Source organism: Bos indicus, chromosome 11, assembly GCF_029378745.1.
Source record: "Bos indicus isolate NIAB-ARS_2022 breed Sahiwal x Tharparkar chromosome 11, NIAB-ARS_B.indTharparkar_mat_pri_1.0, whole genome shotgun sequence".
In the NCBI taxonomy this organism is placed as follows: domain Eukaryota; kingdom Metazoa; phylum Chordata; class Mammalia; order Artiodactyla; family Bovidae; genus Bos; species Bos indicus.
In genome coordinates, this window is record NC_091770.1 from 32613676 (window position 1) to 32633257 (window position 19582).

Sequence of the window (19582 nt, forward strand, 5' to 3'; positions counted from 1 at the left end):
GGGCAGTTATGAGAAAGTAGCCTATGAGAATGTTGCCAATGCCTGTCATAGCCAGGTGGGCCTTACAAACCCCTTGCCTTATAAACATTTGGGCTTTAAAGAACACACTGGCTGAGCTTCTGCATGGTTGTGAGAATTAAATGAGATCTTGTGAGTAAAATACTTATAAGAGTTCATGGGATATGATCAGCTCTCAGAAATAGCTAAAATAATTATTACTGTTATTTGATTTTACTATTACTAATGTTTAGGTGAGATGTTTAACTTTCCTAAACCTCAGTTTCATCATCTACAATGTGGATAAGTACAGCAGCACCAATTAGCCACACACACACACACACACAAATAAGGGAATAATATATGTAAATCTTGGAGCTAGTGCTTAGTGAAAAGCAGATGATGATGAAGATGGTATGGGGGACCTTACCTAAGGATACACAGAAATAAATGGTAGAGATTCTATTTCACCAAGTCTGTCTGACCCCATGCCTGAACCTTAATTACAAAGCTTTATTGCTTCTTGCATTACCCTTAAGAAAAACCACAATAATTAATTGCAAAGGCCAAGTAAGGGCCCCTTATAAGAGTGGACACAGAAAACCATATTAATGTGGCATTAACAGGAAAGCCTGATTGACCTAATTCGGTTCTGAAGTAGCACTGGAGGTCCCCTCCATTTTATGAACATGATGGGCCAGCAGCAGCACAGTGGCATTAACAATGTGCTTTCCTAGTGAGTAAAGACAGCAGAACCAGCTTTGCAGCATCTCTACAGTAGTAGGGGTGACTTTGTACTATGCCCACCCAATTTTTCAATCTATTCCAATTTTGACCTATGGCTCTGGACAAACTGTCCAGGGTCAAGGGTAGAAGCTAGTTGTCCTGTGAGTCACAGCAAAAGAGGACTGGATATGCATTATCAAGAAACCCTAACTCAATGGAACAACTGGCTGAAAATTATAGTAGTATTTACTTCTGAGATGTATAACGAGCAATTGAAACATTACCCAGATGCCAGCAATTGAAACATTACAGTTCTGGAGGAGCCTTGTTTGAATCTTTCCAATCCACAGAGGATGAGAATCTAGCTTCCTTCCTCCTGTGTTCCTGTGAATTCCAGGGAGACTATGACTTCTGCTTTGGCTTCTGTATCCCCTGCGCTGCCTCACTCCCAATGAACACAGTCTCTGTCTCCACCACAAAGTACTTTTGTCCAGCCCAAGCATCTATGATCTTAGTCATCTGAACAAGCTGGTACCATACAATGCCTGATTTCCCACCATCTAGATGACTGTAGCCTCAATCCCCAGTCCCTGCTCCATAGCAAGGCAACCCCATCCCCTCGATTTTTGCACAGCAGCTTCAAGGTCACCTTGTGGAGCCCTTGATGGCTCTGCTTACACCCCAAGTAGACTGTCCAAATGTTTCTTCAAACAAATCCAGGGTGCCATATTTCTACAGTGTGACCCTGCCTCCTAATCACAGACAGGACGTGAGTTCCAATCAAATTTACTCCCCCAAGAATGTGACACTGGGACTCCCAAACTCAAGTGAGTTGCTCTTGGGTATTTGAGTTGGTCAGGGGTGGAAGGCCAGGTCTGGGGACGCCAAAATTTTGCTAATGCTGGTGAAAGCAGAGCAAACCAGTGTGCAGAGAAGGAGAGCATGTGGCCTCCCTGTGAAGCCGGGAGAAGGCAGCTCCCAGCCCTGGTGGAGACCGGGAGAGCAAGAGAGGCTGGCTGGTTGCTGACGGCTTTCCTGATATGTTCTCAAGAGCTCCAGCTGTAAACTTTCTCTTTCTTGCCCTTGGGCTCCTGGAATGCTACACTCGGCCCCATTCCCTCCTTTAAGTTCATCTGAATGGGTTTATGCTTCTTGTACCCCCCAAAATCTTTGTCTTTCTCTCCCCTCAGGAAAAAAAAAGAAGAGGGAGGTCTGAGAGCAATGAAAGCTAAGACTTAAGTCCTTCTTCAGTGAGAGAGATGACATCAAGCTTGCCTTCCCAGATGGTCCTAATGCCGGGAGCTTTTGGCTGAGAAGCTCAGCCTCTAAGAAGACAGCTCAGCCACACTCCTGATGCTCCCTGAAGAGGGACACACACGGAGACCTAGCTGTGATGAGGCTGAGGCCCTGTGAGCAGTCACCTGGCCCTTAAGGACTCAGATCTGAGCACATGCAGACATTTTGTTCTTCACAGCATCCATGGCACCAGCTTTAAGAGCTCATCCTTTGTCGTCCCCTTCTCCTGCCTTCAATCCTTCCCAGCATCAGGGTCTTTTCCAATAAGTTCAGGGGAAGGACAGAGGTCCTTAAAGTTGCACAAGAAAAAAACGCTAATGGGTGGCCCACATGCTACCAGGCTTCATCTTGAGCCTGTGGCCAACCATATGAATTGGTTTCTCTGGTGAGTCCACAGAAGGCCTCACCTTTATTTTCCACACGTGCTCCTGGTGGTCAACAGCAGTCAACTGAGGTGAATCCAAGAAACATTAATACAATTTGTTTTCCCTGGTCTACTGTGAAAAGTGTTAAACTGGGGATTTGAAGACCAGGCAGATCTAGAACACTAACTGACTGGTTGTGCACAGTCTCTCCTGAGCATGTCTCTCTCATCTGTAAAAGGAAAGGCTCAGATCAAAGTGCCTCCTAGATGCCTTCAAATAAAAAGTTCCCAGGATGCTAACACTGGGAAAACAAATTGTAGATAATAGAATTGATGGGAGTTGGAAAAAAAAAAAAACTAAGCATAGTAAAACAATGCCCAAAGTAGAAGAGATTCCAAAACAAGTATCAATACATGAGTGAAAGAATTGAAAAAAAAAAAAAAAAAGAACCTGGGTGGGGGGGAATGGGGTGGGATGTGGGAGGGAGGTTTAAGAGGTAGGGAACATGTGTATACTTATGGCTGATTCATGTTGATGTATGGCAGAAACCAACACAACATTGTAAAGCAATTATCCTCCAATTAAAAACAATAAATTAAAAAAGAAAACAGAGTCAGAGTTACTGGTAGGGAATAAAGAACTTAAACTCTGTGGCAGTCATGGAAGCTGCTCCAAGGGTTTTAAGGCAGCAGAAGGAAGAGCTTCCAAGCAACACGTTAGACAGCAGGTCCGAGGCAACTGGGCAAGAGGAGGAAAGGGTGTCTTGGGGGGGCTGGGTGTCCGTGGGGAGGGAGAGTGGGATTAAAACAAATTGACAAACACATTATAGTACAAAGAAGAGAATGAGACTGATTTCTACAAAGCCTGAGATTTCAATGGAGAAGTCAGGAGAGAAACAATAGTTTCATTTCTCCAATTGTCTTTCAGTTCTTATATGGGAAACGGCTTAACAAAAATGTCAAGTCTCACTTTTATGTACTCAGAGCCCAATTGTCTCTGTTCTGCACTGTGACAACTGCCTCCAGAGTGGCCTCTCTCCTTAGCCCATCCTCTGTACCAAAGTCAAAGGAATGATTCTTAAGCATACCATAATACTCCACTCTCCCACCTAAAACCCCTTCATTCCCTCCTCTTCACCTTCTGCCGTGATGCTTAGCACCTTCTGAATAAGCAAATCACCCTGCTTTCTTCTGAGAAGCTATGAGAGCCTTCCAACACACAGCCTCCTCTCCAGGGACCATCTTTTAAGCTCCAATTTAATCTCATGCAAATCTACCTGTGTGTTCATAGCTACTCGGTCTGAGAAAGTAAACCTGACCACAAGCACCAGGGCAAATGCTCATGAAACTGTGTTCTAGAGAGGTCCACTCACCATATTAGAGCACGTCTTTGGGGAAATCTGAAAGTGAGAAGAAGAGAAGAGTAGACAGAAGTGGAAATACATACAGGAGACAAAGTAACAGGTAGAAGCCATGAAGCAGAAGGATCTAACTGGGAGCAGACACAGCAGAGAGAGGGTTGGAGGTGTAGGCCTGGATTAGGGAGCAGTGGGTACTCCCGATGGCTCAGCGATAAAGAATCCACCTGCAATGCAGTAGCCTCAGGAGATGCAGGTTCAGTCCATGGGTTGGGAAGATGCAGAAGAGCCTGGAGGGCTACAGTCCAAAGGGTCGCAAAGAGTCAGACACGACTGAAGCAACTCATCATGCATGCACACACAGGCACTCGTATCCAAGGAAACACTTATGAAGGTTGCTCTTGAGACCCCAGTATGACAGTCAGAACAAAGTTCTTATTCTCTGGGTGGCTGCACTGTTCAGTAGCTGAAAGGATGTCTTGTCTCTCTTACTTCCTAATGGGTCCTTAAAATAATCTCCCATTAGCTAAAGTAATGTGAGTAAATCTCTTTCCCTTACAAACTGAAAAAAAAAGAAAAAGAAATGCAATAAAGACAGCCTAACCAACAGGACAGACAACATGCTTAATGCCATCTCTTGCTTTAAGGCTAAGCTCAAAGTCAGACTCTGAAAGTTTTGTATTTGTGTAAATTATCTGGGCAAGGCAAGCAGGCTATCAGATGTCACTTGGCTGAGTACACAAAGCCAGAGTGTATTTAAACATGATCAGAGCTTTGGAATAGAATCTGGATCACTGATGTCGTACAGTAATGATCTGTCAAAAACACAGAAGAAAGAAAGAGGGGGCCTATGTGGTCTATGCGGGTAGGTAGCTGAGTAATAGAGACTGATATGAGATCAAGATGGAAAGAGCAAGAATGCTATTCATCAAATTTCTGCTTAGAGATTGAACCTATTTGTAAGGAAAGCCCTGGTCGGGTTGTCTCTGTCTAGGGGAGCTCTTAGTGGCTTAGAAGCTGGATAAACAATAGCAGGTGTTTGCTTTTCAAGGTAGGTGTAAGGACGGCTACAAGGGACATTAACAAGCAGACACTGCTCATGGTGGTGACAAGGGAAGAGACAAGATGGGAGGAAGAGGGAACGCTCGCTCAGGGCCCATGGGGGCAAGGAACGTGGGGTATGAGAGGGAGAAAGGGCCAAGCTCTGTCTGAGCTGCTGCTGCTAAGTCACTTCAGTCGTGTCCGACTCTGTGCAACCCCATAGATGGCAGCCCACCAGGCTCCCCCGTCCCTGGGATTCTCCAGGCAAGAACATTGGAGTGGGTTGCCATTTCCTTCTCCAATGCATCAAAGTGAAAAGTGAAAGTGAAGTCGCTCAGTCTTGTCCGACCCTCAGCGACCCCATGGACTGCAGCCTTCCAGGCTCCTCCATCCATGGGATTTTCCTGGCAGGAGTACTGGAGTGGGGTGCCATTGCCTTCTCCGAAGCTCTGTCTGAGCTGACCTACAATTGCCCTGTAAGTGAATTATTCCCTTTTAAGTAATTTTGCTAAGTGGCCACCTGAGGGCACTGTATCCTCTGCACCCAGGAATCATTTATTTTCTCCTTATGAAGGAAATTTCCTCAATTTGCTGAAGGATAAACTTAAGTAATGCCTCAAGAAAGGGGGCCCATGGACCCAAGGAACATTGGGACTTGGGGAGGAGGCAAAGATGACCCTTCTCTCCATCTTTGTTCTTGAACTAGATTAACGAATGAGCAAGACTGACCTCAATTCAAATCCCTGGGTAATCAATTGCAAGGAGTAAGTAAAATAACCTCATTTAAATCTATTTTTTTTAATGTAAAAATTAACTTTGAATAATAAGTAGTTCCCTAAACAGTATTTTATAGTGTCAGAGACTGTGTAAAATAGAAAAAAAAACATAAATAATAAAAAAATCCATTTAGTGTTTAGTAGGGACTTAGCAGCAGCAGCAGCAGGGAGTCAATATATAGGAGCTCCTTCCCATGTACATACAGATGCAAGCAAACAGATGTGTCAAATTCAGGAACAAGGGAAGGGACAGCAGGAGGAGTTAAGCCAACCCTTTCTCTTTCTAAAGGGGGCAGGACCCAGAAGTTCCACAATACAAGTAGGTACAGCTGTGTTAGGCAATCACTGTGTAGAGCGAGTTTCTGCTGCTCTTTCCATAGCAAGAGCTTGTACATAAAAGCCAGAGAGAATGGGACACAAACAGCTGGGAAATAAAGATGAAAGCAAAACTGTGTCAGCGGGGAGAGACATGCAACCCCCTGAGAACGTGGCAGCGTCATGAAAGACAATTTAAACAAGGTCACAGGCGGGAATTCTTCTCAGAGATCATTAGACTCTCGCCCATCTCTGACCACCTTCTTCCCAGTCAACCTTGGGAACGGGATAATCAGCACCTAGCTTGCACATTTCCACACAAACCACTGTCTATATAATGAAACAGAGCCACAAACAAAAGCATGTGTTATTCTGAAGACTAACGGCGGAATTCTGGTTGGGCAAAAAAAACAAAGTTGGCTTCCCAGCACCAGCGGAGACTAGGGAGATGCTTCCCCCGCCCCACCAGCCTCCCAGATGGCAGGTTTTGCAGCCTTATGCTGCCCTCTAGTGTCTTTTTCTGATATGGTTCTATAAGAAAGAAAAATATTTCCAAGGCTCCTGAAGCAACCAAAGATCACTTTGGCTGAGAACTAGGAAAACAAAAGTAAAATCCTAATATGAAAACAAAAGCAGGCTTCGCGCTAAAATTCGAAAGTGAGTTAAATTTGGCCTCAGCACAGACACTGCATTTGTTCAGGGCTTTGAACTACAGCATCTGGATTAGTGAGTGTAGGAGACCTGCATTGGATCCCTCAGTCTGGAAGATCCCCTAGAGAATGCAATGGGTACTCACTCAGTATTCTTGCCTGAAGAAGTTCATGGACAGAGGAGCCTGGTGGGCCCCAGTCCATGGGGTCGTAAAGAGTCAGACAGGTCTGAGCAACTAACACTTTCACTTTAAAAATACAGACACCTGGCCTTCCCTGTACATCATTCTCAAAATATCATTGCTTCAGCCTGTCTGAGAAGGGTGCAGAAATATGAACCCCATGAACCCCACCACATAACTGATGTTTTTAATCAGGGAGACCTCACGCTGAGAGGAACTGAAGTATGTGGCAATGACCGTACACAGAGTGTAGACTAAACCTGATTGTTTTCTTTTAATTCTATAAAGGCCAAAAAAGTACAAAATAAAATCATTATCTAAAGTCAGTCACCTTTCATTGTTCTTGCATTTAGAGTGGCTGAACCCTACATGACTAGCTAGCGTGCCAAGGAAACAGTGCTGTTAAAAAGGAATGAAATTGGGTTATTTGTACTGATGTGGATGTACCTAGAGTCTGTCATTTAGAGTGAAATGAGTCAGAAAAAGAAAAACAAATATAGTATATTAACTCCTATATGTGGAATCTAGAAAAATAGTACAGATGAACCTATTTGCAGGGCAGGAATAGAGACGCAGATATAGAGAACCGATGTGTGGATGGAGGGCGAGTGAATTGGGAGATTGGGATTGACGAATGTGCTCAGCCACATGTAAAATAGATGGATGGTGGGAAGCCGTGGTATAGCAGAGAGCTCAGCTTAGTGTTCTGTTTTGACCCAGAGTAATGGCATGTGGGGTGGGGTGAGGGAGGTCAAAGAGGAAGGGGATATATGTATACATGTAGCTGATTCACTTCATTGTACAGCACAAACTCACAAATTACATTTGTACAGCACAAACTGTAGAGCAACTAGACCCCCCCCCCCCAAAAAAAAAAAAAAAATCAGAGTGAAGAGCGCCTGTGGACATTCTCCTTGCTCATTGAGCCCTCCTAATTCCAGGGGCATCCAGGTGGGAAGGAGAAACAATGTCTCGTTGCTCCTCCTTCAGGGTATCTCTGAGAACTTCCCTCCTCTAATACTCGACTTGGTGATACCTGATTACTTTTGGGGTCCTGATGTGGGTCTAGGGAATCCTGTTCTCTGCTCTGTAAATGTTCGCTTAGTGTCAGCCTTCTTGGAACAGAAAGCTCTTTGTGACAGGAACCCTACTGCCCTTTTCTCTGCCATGCTCTCCACATGGAGCACAAAACACTTAGTTAATACCCCTCATCTGACCAGGGCCCCTGGCTGCACACACCAAAACGCCAGGCTTGCAGAAGCTGGGAGATGGCCACACCAGGGCCACAGCTTCTCCCCAGGTTCCCTCTTGCTGGGGACGTACAAGGCAAGGGGGCTCCGTGGGGTCGTTGTTGCCTTTGGATCACACATCCAACTGCGGGTCCACAGCTTTGCCTCTTAATGTTCAAGTTTTAATTTTAGAAACTTGCTTTTACTTTCTGGCACACTCTGGTAAGTCTAAACACAAAGGAATTTCACAAGGTAAAGGGGGACATAATCATTAGTATAGAATCTCTTTGTCCACCTGAGAAATTTACCTCAAATGTAAATCGTGTTATTTTTTTAAACACAAAGGCACTCAGTCAGATGTCAAAAGTTAGCATCTTCATATTATATAAAATATTATTTTCAATTCATAGTTTTCATTTTTATTACAGATAAAGCCTTTCTTATATTCAGAATCAGGAAACACTCCATGCTTTAATAAAAATCAGCTCTGAGGGTTTCTTAGGTTTGTAAAAGTCCCTTCCACCACTAGAAAGAATTCCATATGATGTCATCCAATTACCCTCACTCTGATTTTTTAAGGAACAATAGGCAAATATCTATTTCTCAGGAGACAGCGTCCTACTTGTCCTATAACACACCCACTGCCTGGCACTGCTTCTCGCTTAGGTCTGAGCAGTTCTGTGCATGTCACAGACTTCAGCCGTGAACTGCCTCTTCCAGCCATTTTAGCCTCCCACCTGGTGTTCGCAGTTTCTAGGGAAGCTCATTTATGCTTACCGAGGTCTCTTCCTACACAAACAGAACCCCCAGCACACTGACTGTCACAATCTCTCCCTTTTCCTTGACAATTACCACCTGAGCCTGCTGTGCAAAACGGGGGCCCCCCACAAGATAGGGATGGAAAATGCCCTCTCTTCACTTAAGTCAGACAGAAGAAACAGGGTTAGCCTGTAAAATAGCATTTCGTTTGAGCTGCATTTTACTTTTTGAGCTCACCTATTAGATTTGTGGGCATAAACAGGCTCTCTTTGTAGTTAACAAGAGGCTGACTCTGAGACAAGGGTTACAGCCATCACCACATACTTTATGTTAGACAAATAAAGTACCGGGATTGTAAATATATTCTGCAATTACAGAAAGTGAAATCCTTTTCTTCTTTCACCCTGCTTAGAAAGAATATTTTTTTCTCTAGAAAGAAAGATTTTCTCTTTCCAGTTCCCAACTCCCCTATGTACTTGTCTTTCAAATCAAAGGGAAAGATCTTATCAATATAAATGAACAGCTCTTGCCAGGCAAACATGTGACCATGATGATTCCCACAGGGCTTTGGAATATATCAGGACAGAACAGAAGGAGCCATGGAGGGGGCGTGTGTCAGAACTGAGGTTATGTTTTGGTCTGCTGAAGCAGTCGTTTTAACCCTATGCAAGTCATTCAAAGCTCAAATTTCCTGCAATCATATTAAAGTGCTAATAACCACTTGTTCAGTGTTTGCTGTCATGGTAAATGAGACAGAAGCTGTGGATATGCTCTGAGTGAATCACAAAGTCCCATTCAAATAGACACTTCTGTTATTTTCTCCTATTACTGACAAGTTTTTCAAGCATTTTGTCTTGCTCATTTGAGTAATCAAGTATCAATAAGGAAGGAAAAAAGTCTGTTCAGACTTTCTAGCAGCTGGTGAAAGAATATTTGCATTGGTGTATGTGGGTTGGGCAGATTCATCATCAGAGACTCAGGGTACAAGCCAGCCTCAGACCCCTGCTGGTCAGGGGCTCCCTATGTATCTAGGAAATCTCACCAATAAAAGAAAACTAAAAAGCTCTGGAAGAAACTCATTAGGTATCTGGTTAACTTGACTCCAGATTGATTAAAAGCTGTTGGGACTAAAAGGTGTTGCAAACACCTACTTTTCTTTATAAATAACATGACTAAGAATACATTTTTCTCACTCTTTAAATTTTAATCATGCATGCATTCTTAGGTGTTGTATTTTTTGAGCTGCTATTAAAAATACATATGTTTCTGCCATATAAAAGGAGGAACAGACACTTGTATGCTGTATTATTAACATCGTGCTAGAGATGAAATTCTGGTCAGTCTTTGCAGAAGGCACACACACACACACGCCCCATAAGCCAAGGACATGCCACATGTACACAGCCACGTGTGTTCCTGCCTGCTGCTCTGACTTTGCACACTTACTCTTAAGGTCCAAGTTCCTGGCTCCTGCCGTGATTTGCGTTGTGATTTTCGTGTCGATCTTTACAGTGTGGAGGTTGCTGGTGTCCCTTGATATCATCACGTTGTGCCACTGATTGTCATTAAGAGGTTTATTTGAGCTCCCTTTGATGAGGTTAGCACCATTTCCCAAATCAAACACGTAATGTAAGTACCTGGGAAAAAAGGGAAGGTGAGAAAGTGCCATCACTGTTTGAATTTTTTGATGGAGTCACACTACATATTACAAATATGAAATCTCTTTTTCAGCTGGTTTTGTCTTTGCTAGAAATCACGAGAGTGAGTTGTACATAAACATGTAGGAAACACTACTCAGTTTCGAGAAGGAGGATTCTTTATGGTCTTCAATACAGGAAACAGTGAACATACTTCTAAAATGGCGGTCCACATTCCACTTCATCACTGTGGAAAGTAAATATCTATCGCTACACACTCTCTGCTGTCACCACTTTCTCCATCCTCTGCCAACCACCCAAACTGGCAATCCTCAGCTTCTTCCACCTGGATTCATAGATCTTCCTAATTTCCCTGAACCTGTGCATGACCTTCCCTGACTCTCCTGAACCTCTACACAAGGCCATCTTAGGAAACTTCCTGGTGGTTTTCTGATAAATTTCTGTGTTCACTTGTATCCCCGCTGGTCATGTGCATCCATGCACCTTGTAGTTGGTGGAATGCAAAGTGTACATGAGAGTATATATATGGACACCCCTGGTGGCTCAGTGGTAAAGAACCTGTCTACCAATGTAGGAGACTTGGATTTGATCCTTGGGTCAGGAAGATCCACTGAAGTGGAAGTTTCAAGATAATGTCATAAAAATCTTTTTAAATTCTTCAAGAAACTCTGACATAGAATTAAACTTTAGTTAAATGGGATACTGTGGACTTGAAGTAATCTGATTGCATGCATTAGCTATTTAACTTAGCACAAATTAGCCGACAAGTGTGTAGAAATTCTTTTGTAGAATTACCATGCACATAGTAAAGAAATGCACATGTGAAGAGTAAGATTTATGTAATACCTAGAGTAAATTAAAACATTATTTTTACTTTATGTATGGAAATTTAGGTATAAAGAACTGCACTGAATCCCTCTTAACTTTATAAGATACATAAGAAGGGATTTAAACAAATGCGTTATTTGCAAACCACCTTCCCTCTTCTGCTAAATGTATAGTTATGGAAAATGAGGTTCATTTTCCCAAAGCTCTAATTATTTGTCATTGAACAGACCTACACTTACCCTTTAACTAACTCAACCACGATAAAGTCGTTTCCATCCCCACTGTTATACAGAATTAGTCCATCTAGGGATGTTGTCTTGAACTGGAAAAAAAGATGCATAGACGTGTAGGCTTGCAATGTAGCTAAGGCAACATAGCTTGATTTGGTCTTAAAGGTGACAGGGTCTGCTATGATGTTCCTGAAGCCAAACCTGGCATTGAGCTCACAATAATCTATGTCGCCATTTTTGCACAAGTCAATGTATGCCATCCCATTAAATGTCAGGCTCTGCAGGTGTCCAATGAAGTTGGAGGGAACAGAAGACAGATACCGGCGTTCCGTGATGATCCCAGTCTCTATATTGTGGAACTCCAGCCTTGTATGATCCCCTGCCATTTGACCTAAAAGGGAAGATGGTCTATTACTATTTTCTGCATCTACAGGGCACTTTCAACTTTAAAAAACAAACAAAGAAATGACCTTACAGGGTGAGACTGAATCAGATAATATTAATAAAGCTTTCTTAGCTCAAGTTTTAATCTCTGCTCCAAATTTTACATTCACTAAAGTTGTAGAATTTTTTACAGGTAGAAGAAAGAAGTGAAGAAAGGAAAGGAGGATTGGTAGGAAGGAAGAAGAAAAAGGAAAAGGAAGGAAGGAAGAGGAAGAGGGTGGGAGGGCAAGAGAGAAGGAGAAGGACTAGGGGCAATGATTGTCCTGCATCATCCCGACAGAAAATCATACATCCCAGGTCCACGTTGATGTGATGTTTGTCTTTATTGAGAATGTACTTCAAGAAAAACAAACAAACAAAAAAAGCAAGAGTATATTGTCCAACAGCAACAGAAATATTGAAGACCTGCTGACTGTTCTTCCAATATGAACCATGAAAATGTGTTTGAAATTAAATACGTACTTTGCACCTTCTCTTTTTGGTGCTGAATAATTTCCAGTCTTTCCTAGACCTAGTCTCCTAGTCAAGCAGAATTTCTGTTGATCTCTTCTGGACCTCTGCTATTTTTCTTGCACTTTGGATATCAAAATTGAGTACAACATACTGATTCAAGGCATGTCCAGTTTTTAGAATACCAGTAAAATTAGTCCATATTACCCCAAGGTATAATCTTAAACACCATAATGTGAAGCTTGGTTGCCAAGTTATTTAGTGATTCACTCTTTAATTCAACTCCATCCCTGTTCATCCCACCATCTTTCTGTACCAACCCCATTAAATGCTTACCTAGTCCTGTCTTTACCTCCAGAGTGATAACTATACCTTCCATCAAGGTTGAAATAAAATTAACAAAGATGTGAACTTGTTTTCTAAAGCACAGCAAAATTATTCTTATCATCACTAGTAATTTGTCCCCAGCATCTTGTTCTTGTCTAATTAAACTGTCATTCAGTTTCTTTAGAAACTCAAAAATGTCATTTAAATTGCAATCAAGTTCTTCCAGGTGTTAGCTTCACTATTCAATTTGGCATAATTGGAAAATGTATTGAGCTTACCCTATCCCATCATCCCTGATATTAATGAAAATATGAATTAGAACTGATCCCAGTCTCAGACCTGAGAAAAGGCACTGAACCTTCTTCCCACGTGTAATGAAGATTGAACATCACCCGTCCTGGGCCTCCAGCCAGTTGGACAGATTTCCATTTCTTTCGTCAAGACAATAAAATACTAGGTGAGATTTGAAAAGAAATCTCTGTGATTAAATTATAAAAGGCATACTTTTTGTTGTGCAATAAAAATTGCTGGCATACTCAATTGATTTTGATACTAATAAACTCATTGGTATTAAAAGCTCTCCTCCGAGTGGTACTTAGCTCTTCTTAATTCCTGCACCTCTTTGCTAGTCCTTGATCCTGACAACAGTTCCTGTCATCCCTTACTATGCTGTGGGTTTTTCTTTTTCAGTTATTAGTTTGTTCTGATTCCTTCTCTGCGAATGTGTTTTTTTTTTAAGACAAAAATTACCACTATAAATAGCTCTCTCTTCTCTCTTCTCCCCAAGATGCCTCTTTCTTGTCTATCCCATGCAAAAACGCAACGGGAAAGAGCAAAATCTGATTCCTTGTTGGATCTGTTTCTTTTACTTCAACCTTTGCATTTTGTTGCTTTTGTAACTATAATCACTAAAAGGATGCTGTCTATTTATAGCTGTAAGCATACATAATGTCCTGCTTGGGGGGGACCTTGCCTCTCCATCTGAAGATTAAAGTGCCTTTGCTTGGCTCACAGGGAGACATTCTGACTCTGACACCTGTGAATGGCTGCAGAAAAGAGGATAATTAACACATCCCCTCCCCAAAGCTGGCCAAGCCAGGAAACATTTTGCAAGGATTTTGGCCTTTTTATTTTACTTAGGTACCTCCTCACCCTCTCTGTTCTGTGAAAGAAACTAGGAAACTGGCATTCAGACCCAACAAGACTCTAGGACACTAGTCTGCCACCGTCTCCGATGTCTGGCTTTCTGAATAAAGTTGCTATTCCTTGCCTCGGCACCTTGTCTCCCGATTATTGGCCTATCCTGTGGCAAGCAGATCAAGCTACAATTTGATAACAATAATATTACTAAATCCTTAGAAATTCTGGTTTCTCCTATGACCTCATTTTTTAAATTAATTAATTTATTTTAATTGGAGGCTAATTATTTTACCATATTGTAGTACCATACAGTGACATGAATCAGCCACGGGTGTACCTGTGTTCTCCATCCTGAACACCCCCTCCCAACTCCCTCCCCATCCCATCCCTCAGGGTCATCCCAGTGCACCAGCCCTGAGCACCCTGTCTCATGCATCAAACCCAGACCGGTGATCTATTTCACATATAGTAATATACATGTTTCAGTGCTATTCTCTCAAATCATCCCACCCTCACCTTCTCACACAGAGTCCAGAAGACTGTTCTTTACATCTGTGTCTCTTTTGCTGTCTCGCATATAGGGTCATCATTACCATCTTTCTAAATTCCATATATATGCATTAATATACTGTATTGGTGTTTCTCTTTCTGACTTACTTCACTCTGTATAATAGGCTCCAGTTTCAGCCACCTCATTGGAATTGATTCAAATACATTCTTTTTAATAGCTGAGTAATACTCCATTGTGTATATGTACCACTGCTTTCTCATCCATTCATCTGCCAATGGACATCTAGGTTGCTTCCATGTCCTGGCTATTATAAACAGTGCTGCCATGAACATTGGGGTACATGTGTCTCCTTTGATTCTGGTTTCCTTGATGTGTATGCCCAGCAGGAGGATTGCTGGGTCGTATAGCAGTTCTAGTTCCAGTTTTTTAAGGAATCTCCACACTGTTCTCCATAGTGGCTGTACTAGTTTGCATTCCCACCAACAGTGTAAGAGGGTTCCTTTTCTCCGCACCGTCTCCAGCATTTATTGTTTGTAGACTTTTGGATCGCAGCCATTCTGACTGGTGTGAGATGGTACCTCACTATGATTTTGATTTACATTTCTCTGATAATGAGTGATGTTGAGCATCTTTTCATGTGTTTGTTAGCCATCTGTATGTCTTCTTTGGAGAAATGTCTGTTTAGTTCTTTGGCCCATTTTCTGACTGGGTTGTTTATTTTTCTGGAATTAAGCTGCAGAAGCTGCTTGTATATTTTTGAGATTAATTCTTTGTCAGTTGGTTCATTTGCTATTATTTTCTCCCATTCTGAAGGCTGTCTTTTTACCTTGCTTATAGTTTCCTTCATTGTGCAAAAGCTTTTATTTGTTTATTTTTGCTTATTTCTATTTATTTTTGCTTATTGCTATTTGTTTATTTTTGCTTTTATTCCCATTACTCTGGGAGGTGGGTCATAGAGGATCCTGCTGTGATTTATGCTATGACACCATTTTTATCCCCTTCTTCAGTTTTATTCAGTGACCTTGATACTTCTCTGTGTGGCACTACCTCTTTGGTATCAAATAAAATTATCCTTTAATCACTTTCAAATACAAATCTCTAGTGGTGCCAGTAACATTTAATTAAAAAGCTATATAGAATGAAGAATCTGCAAAGGTAAAAAAAAAAAAATGACTTGGGCTTTTACATTTCCTTATATTGATTATTTTATCTTTTTCATTATATTAAAATCTGAGTCTTAATCTGGTGGACCCACCCAGATCCTGAAACTATCAAGTTTCTTTTTAAAAGCTACGTGAATGAGCCAACTGATAGTAAGGGAGTATCCAAAAAAATATTTCTAATACTTGAAATTATATATTACTCTAAATTGTCCATTTATTGGCAGCTCTGAAAGACGAAAGTACATTGTGCAGCAGAACTGAGGAAGAAGTTCAGTGATAAAAATAACATGTAATGTCTGTTTTCTTTTCTCCAAGGAATAGAATATGTATGCAGACCATAAATAATTTAGGGACTAAATAATAAAGGTAAGACTACATTTCATTAAAAAAAAGAAGAAGAAGTGCAAAAAAAAAAAAAAGTAGTAAAACAGTATTGGAGCAACCATGGCCCAATTACAAGAAAAATCATTATGGCCCATGTTCAAAAGCCTATTCTTTCTTTAATAAGCATATATAAATCACCTTGACAGTAATGGCAGATATACTTGCTCATGAAGGAGAATTAGCACCTAAAAGCCATTTTCCACTAAGAACACATTAATGGCTGCCTCTCAAAAATCCTTTATTTTTCAGAATTTATTCTAATGTTTAATCCTCAGTCAGCAATGTTGCCACCTCTAGTGCTGTATACATATATTGACTAAGGAAATATAAAGGACACTGAAGGAGAAATATTGTTAAGGCTCCACTCATTAAAGAACGCAGCATCTTTCCTAGACATTTAGTGGAAAGGAGAATTTGGAATTAGCAAAATGCTTCTGATCAAAGCGTCTAGGGTATCCAGGTTGATGATAATCTCCATTAAGAGTCAAACTTCTGGCTTGTGTTGTTTGTGTACAAACCTCAATTTCTAAATCAAATCTTTTTACCAAAACAGATAGCAAGATCTACTATTTTATGTTGGGTCCTACTCTGAGTTGGGTTACATTTCTGCTGCAGAACAAAAGGATCCACCACCCCCCACCCCAGCCTTAGATCAACTCATTGATTCACTAAAAGGTATTGAAAATTACCAAGAGTGGGCTATATGCATGAGTCAGGTGCTATATTAGGCAAGTAAGAAATAATGTTGAGAGGACCAGACTTGGCTCCTATTTTCACAAAATTCATGGTCTACTGGGGGAAGGCAGACAAAACCAGGTAAGAAAATAATTAACTATATAATGATAAAACTGAGAAAAAACGCTAGGTATTTGATACACAGCAAATTGTGCTGGTAAATATGGGATGGGGGCAAGGGCTTGAGTAGATATTTAAATTAAAATTGAAGGACTAAAAAAGGAAAAGCCACATTAAAAACTGTAAGATAGGAATGGAAAGGTGGATTCCAGAAAGGAGAAACAGATCAACAGAGGCACTTGGGAGAGAAAGAGCCAGGGAGTGTGGCTGGAGAGGCATAAGTAGGTGAGGTTAGTGCTCAGATGAGATCGGAAGAGGAAGAGGTCAGATATCACAGTGTCTCCTGATTATATTAGGAGCTACTGAAGGGTTTTAGGCAGACATAAGCCATGAAACTGTGTGTGTATGTGTATTTAATCTTTCTAATGTGGATATTTATTTTTTGGGGGGCTCCAAAATCACTGCAGATGGTGACTACAGCCATGAAATTAAAAGACGCTTACTCCTTGGAAGGAAAGTTATGACCAACCTAGATAGCATATTCAAAAGCAGAGACATTACTTTGCCAACAAAGGTCCATCTAGTCAAGGTTATGGTTTTTCCAGCGGTCATGTATGGATGTGAGAGTTGGACTGTGAAGAAAGCTGAGTGTCGAAAAATTGATGCTTTTGAACTGTGGTATTGGAGAAGACTCTCGAGAGTCCCTTGGACTGCAAGGAGATCCAGCCAGTCCATTCTGAAGGAGATCAGCCCTGGGATTTCTTTGGAAGGACTGATGCTAAAGCTGAAACTCCAGTACTTTGACCACCTCATGAGAAAAGTTGACTCACTGGAAAAGACTCTGATTCTGGGAGGGATTGGAGACAGGAGGAGAAAGGGATGACAGAGGATGAGATGGCTGGATGGCATCACTGACTCGATGGACATGAGTCTGAGTGAACTCCAGGAGTTGGTGATGGACAGGGAGGCCTGGCGTTCTGTGATTCATGGGGTTGCAAAGAGTCAGAAACAACTGTGCAACTGAACTGAACTGAACTGAATGTGGATATAATAGACTGGAGACAATTTGAAGTAGACTGTTTACGTTAGAAATGGAAAACCATGGACAAAATTAGATAATTGTGCCAATATAATTTCAGGATTTACTAATAATGTATAGAATGCTGGAGAAGAGGGATACGATAATGATGACTTCTTCCAGGCTTGGGTAACTGGATATGCGGTGAATAGAGTTCAATGAAGGACATATACACTAACATATACACACATACAAAACACATAATTCCAGATTATTTTTTTGACAGTCTAGGGGATAAATTGAAACCCCAAAACTCCCTACATTGGGATACCAAGTAGTGTATAGGACACTTTCTCATCTGAGTCCTGGGGAATCTCTCTCTTCTGGAGTTTCTTTGCTGGCAACTGCTTATCCTCATGAGCCTCAGTGTGGTCAGACATTCCCAGGAATGGCCTAAGTATGTACTGTATTGTTTTCAACTTGACTTAACAGTATATAAAACTCTGATTTAAAGATGTAATCAAAATATAGGACTTTGCATGAAGAGTCTCCAGTGATTTCTTTTATTTATTTATTTTCTTATTCAGTGATTTCTGAACTTGCTGTCAAATTTAGTAAGAAATCGCCATTGCTTTTCTGATGCATGGCTAGTTTCATGTGGCCATTAAAATGTTTGAAAAAAATTCCATTCCAAACTGAAGGCTTAATGGCAAAGTTCCATTGCATCTTTGAAAACCTTTCTATGTCATATAACTCAAGGCTGACTTTTTATTATTATGAATTGTTGACTTTCATGATATCTTTGGCAAAACATAATTTCCCAAATATGAATCACCCAGATGAAAACTGATCAAGGTAAATTACTGTGAAAAACAAAAAACAAAACATTGTCTTGAGCTCTGAGCAGCAAGATGCTGGGAGCTGGGGGAAGGAAAGTGCTGGAGTGGGGTACTGGGGGAGTTGCATAATTTGGGTAAATTATCAATGCTTATTTGGTTTATATACCCATTCATCTTTTAGCTCTGAGAAAGAACAAGTTGGTTTTCACAACTGAAAAAATGTTCAACTCCTACAGAACAGAAAGAAGATAGAATATAATTTCTGCTCTAAGGCCTTGGCAGTTTTGAGAAAGAGTAAATAGAAGGCTAATTTACTGAAATGCTAGTCTATACTTTGTTCTTCCTTCAGTTCTAAGAAACTAGCCTAGTTCCTTTTAGCACTTTGCCTCAAAGGCTATTTTTTTCTTGGCAAAAAGTGGAAGACAACTTTCTGGAAAACAGTGCTTTTCCAATATTTTGTGAAGGCATAGTTTGCAAGATGTTCAACAAAGGAAAAAGAAATGAACAAAATGCCTTTATGGTCTAAACTAGATTTACCATTGACTGGGAGAGAGATGAACATCGGTGGAATTTAGCAGTACTGAGCACCAACATCCTGTCATCTGGTAAGATTCAGGGGTTCAGAGAGAATTACTGAGGTCAATATAGGAGGACTGAACCATAGTTCATAGGCTGCAAGAATCAGCAAAGACTCTTTGCCCCACTTAGGACAGGAACAATAGGGTTCTTATAATTTAAAGGACAAACTAGAAGAACTGTCTTTTTGGTGAGAATCAGTGAAGACAGAAGCCAACAGGAGCTTCTGCATGATTCAGGGTGGGTGGGAGTAGGGGCCACATGACTATGATTAAATATTCTGTAAACCCAGAAGAAAGGCCTAAGGTCTCATTTAAATTGATATTAAAGCCATTAATAAATGTGCCATTTCTTGCACACCGCAGTTGGTGGACTCAGACTTATAATTTTATTAATACATGCTGGGGGGAAAAAAAAAAATCTCTGAAAAAAATGTGTCTGCCGTCCAAAGTTGGACATCTCAAAAGGGAGTCTTTTTTCTTTCAGATCATGAGCGAAACTTTACCAATGACCTATGAATTCCTAA

General features: G+C 41.1%; 1 protein-coding gene across 19 annotated transcripts in view; it reads right to left on the bottom strand.

Moving 5' to 3' along the window:
* NRXN1 (neurexin 1) overlaps positions 1-19582 on the bottom strand; it is a 1219761-nt gene that overhangs the window by 605062 nt on the left and 595117 nt on the right. For all 19 annotated transcript variants that reach the window (XM_070798634.1, XM_070798636.1, XM_070798622.1 and 16 more), the window contains 2 exons: positions 11419-11800; positions 10140-10330 (listed from right to left, as the gene is read on the bottom strand). In XM_070798634.1, coding sequence (XP_070654735.1) covers positions 10140-10330; positions 11419-11800 — 573 coding nt within the window. The remainder of the gene's footprint in view (positions 1-10139; positions 10331-11418; positions 11801-19582) is intronic.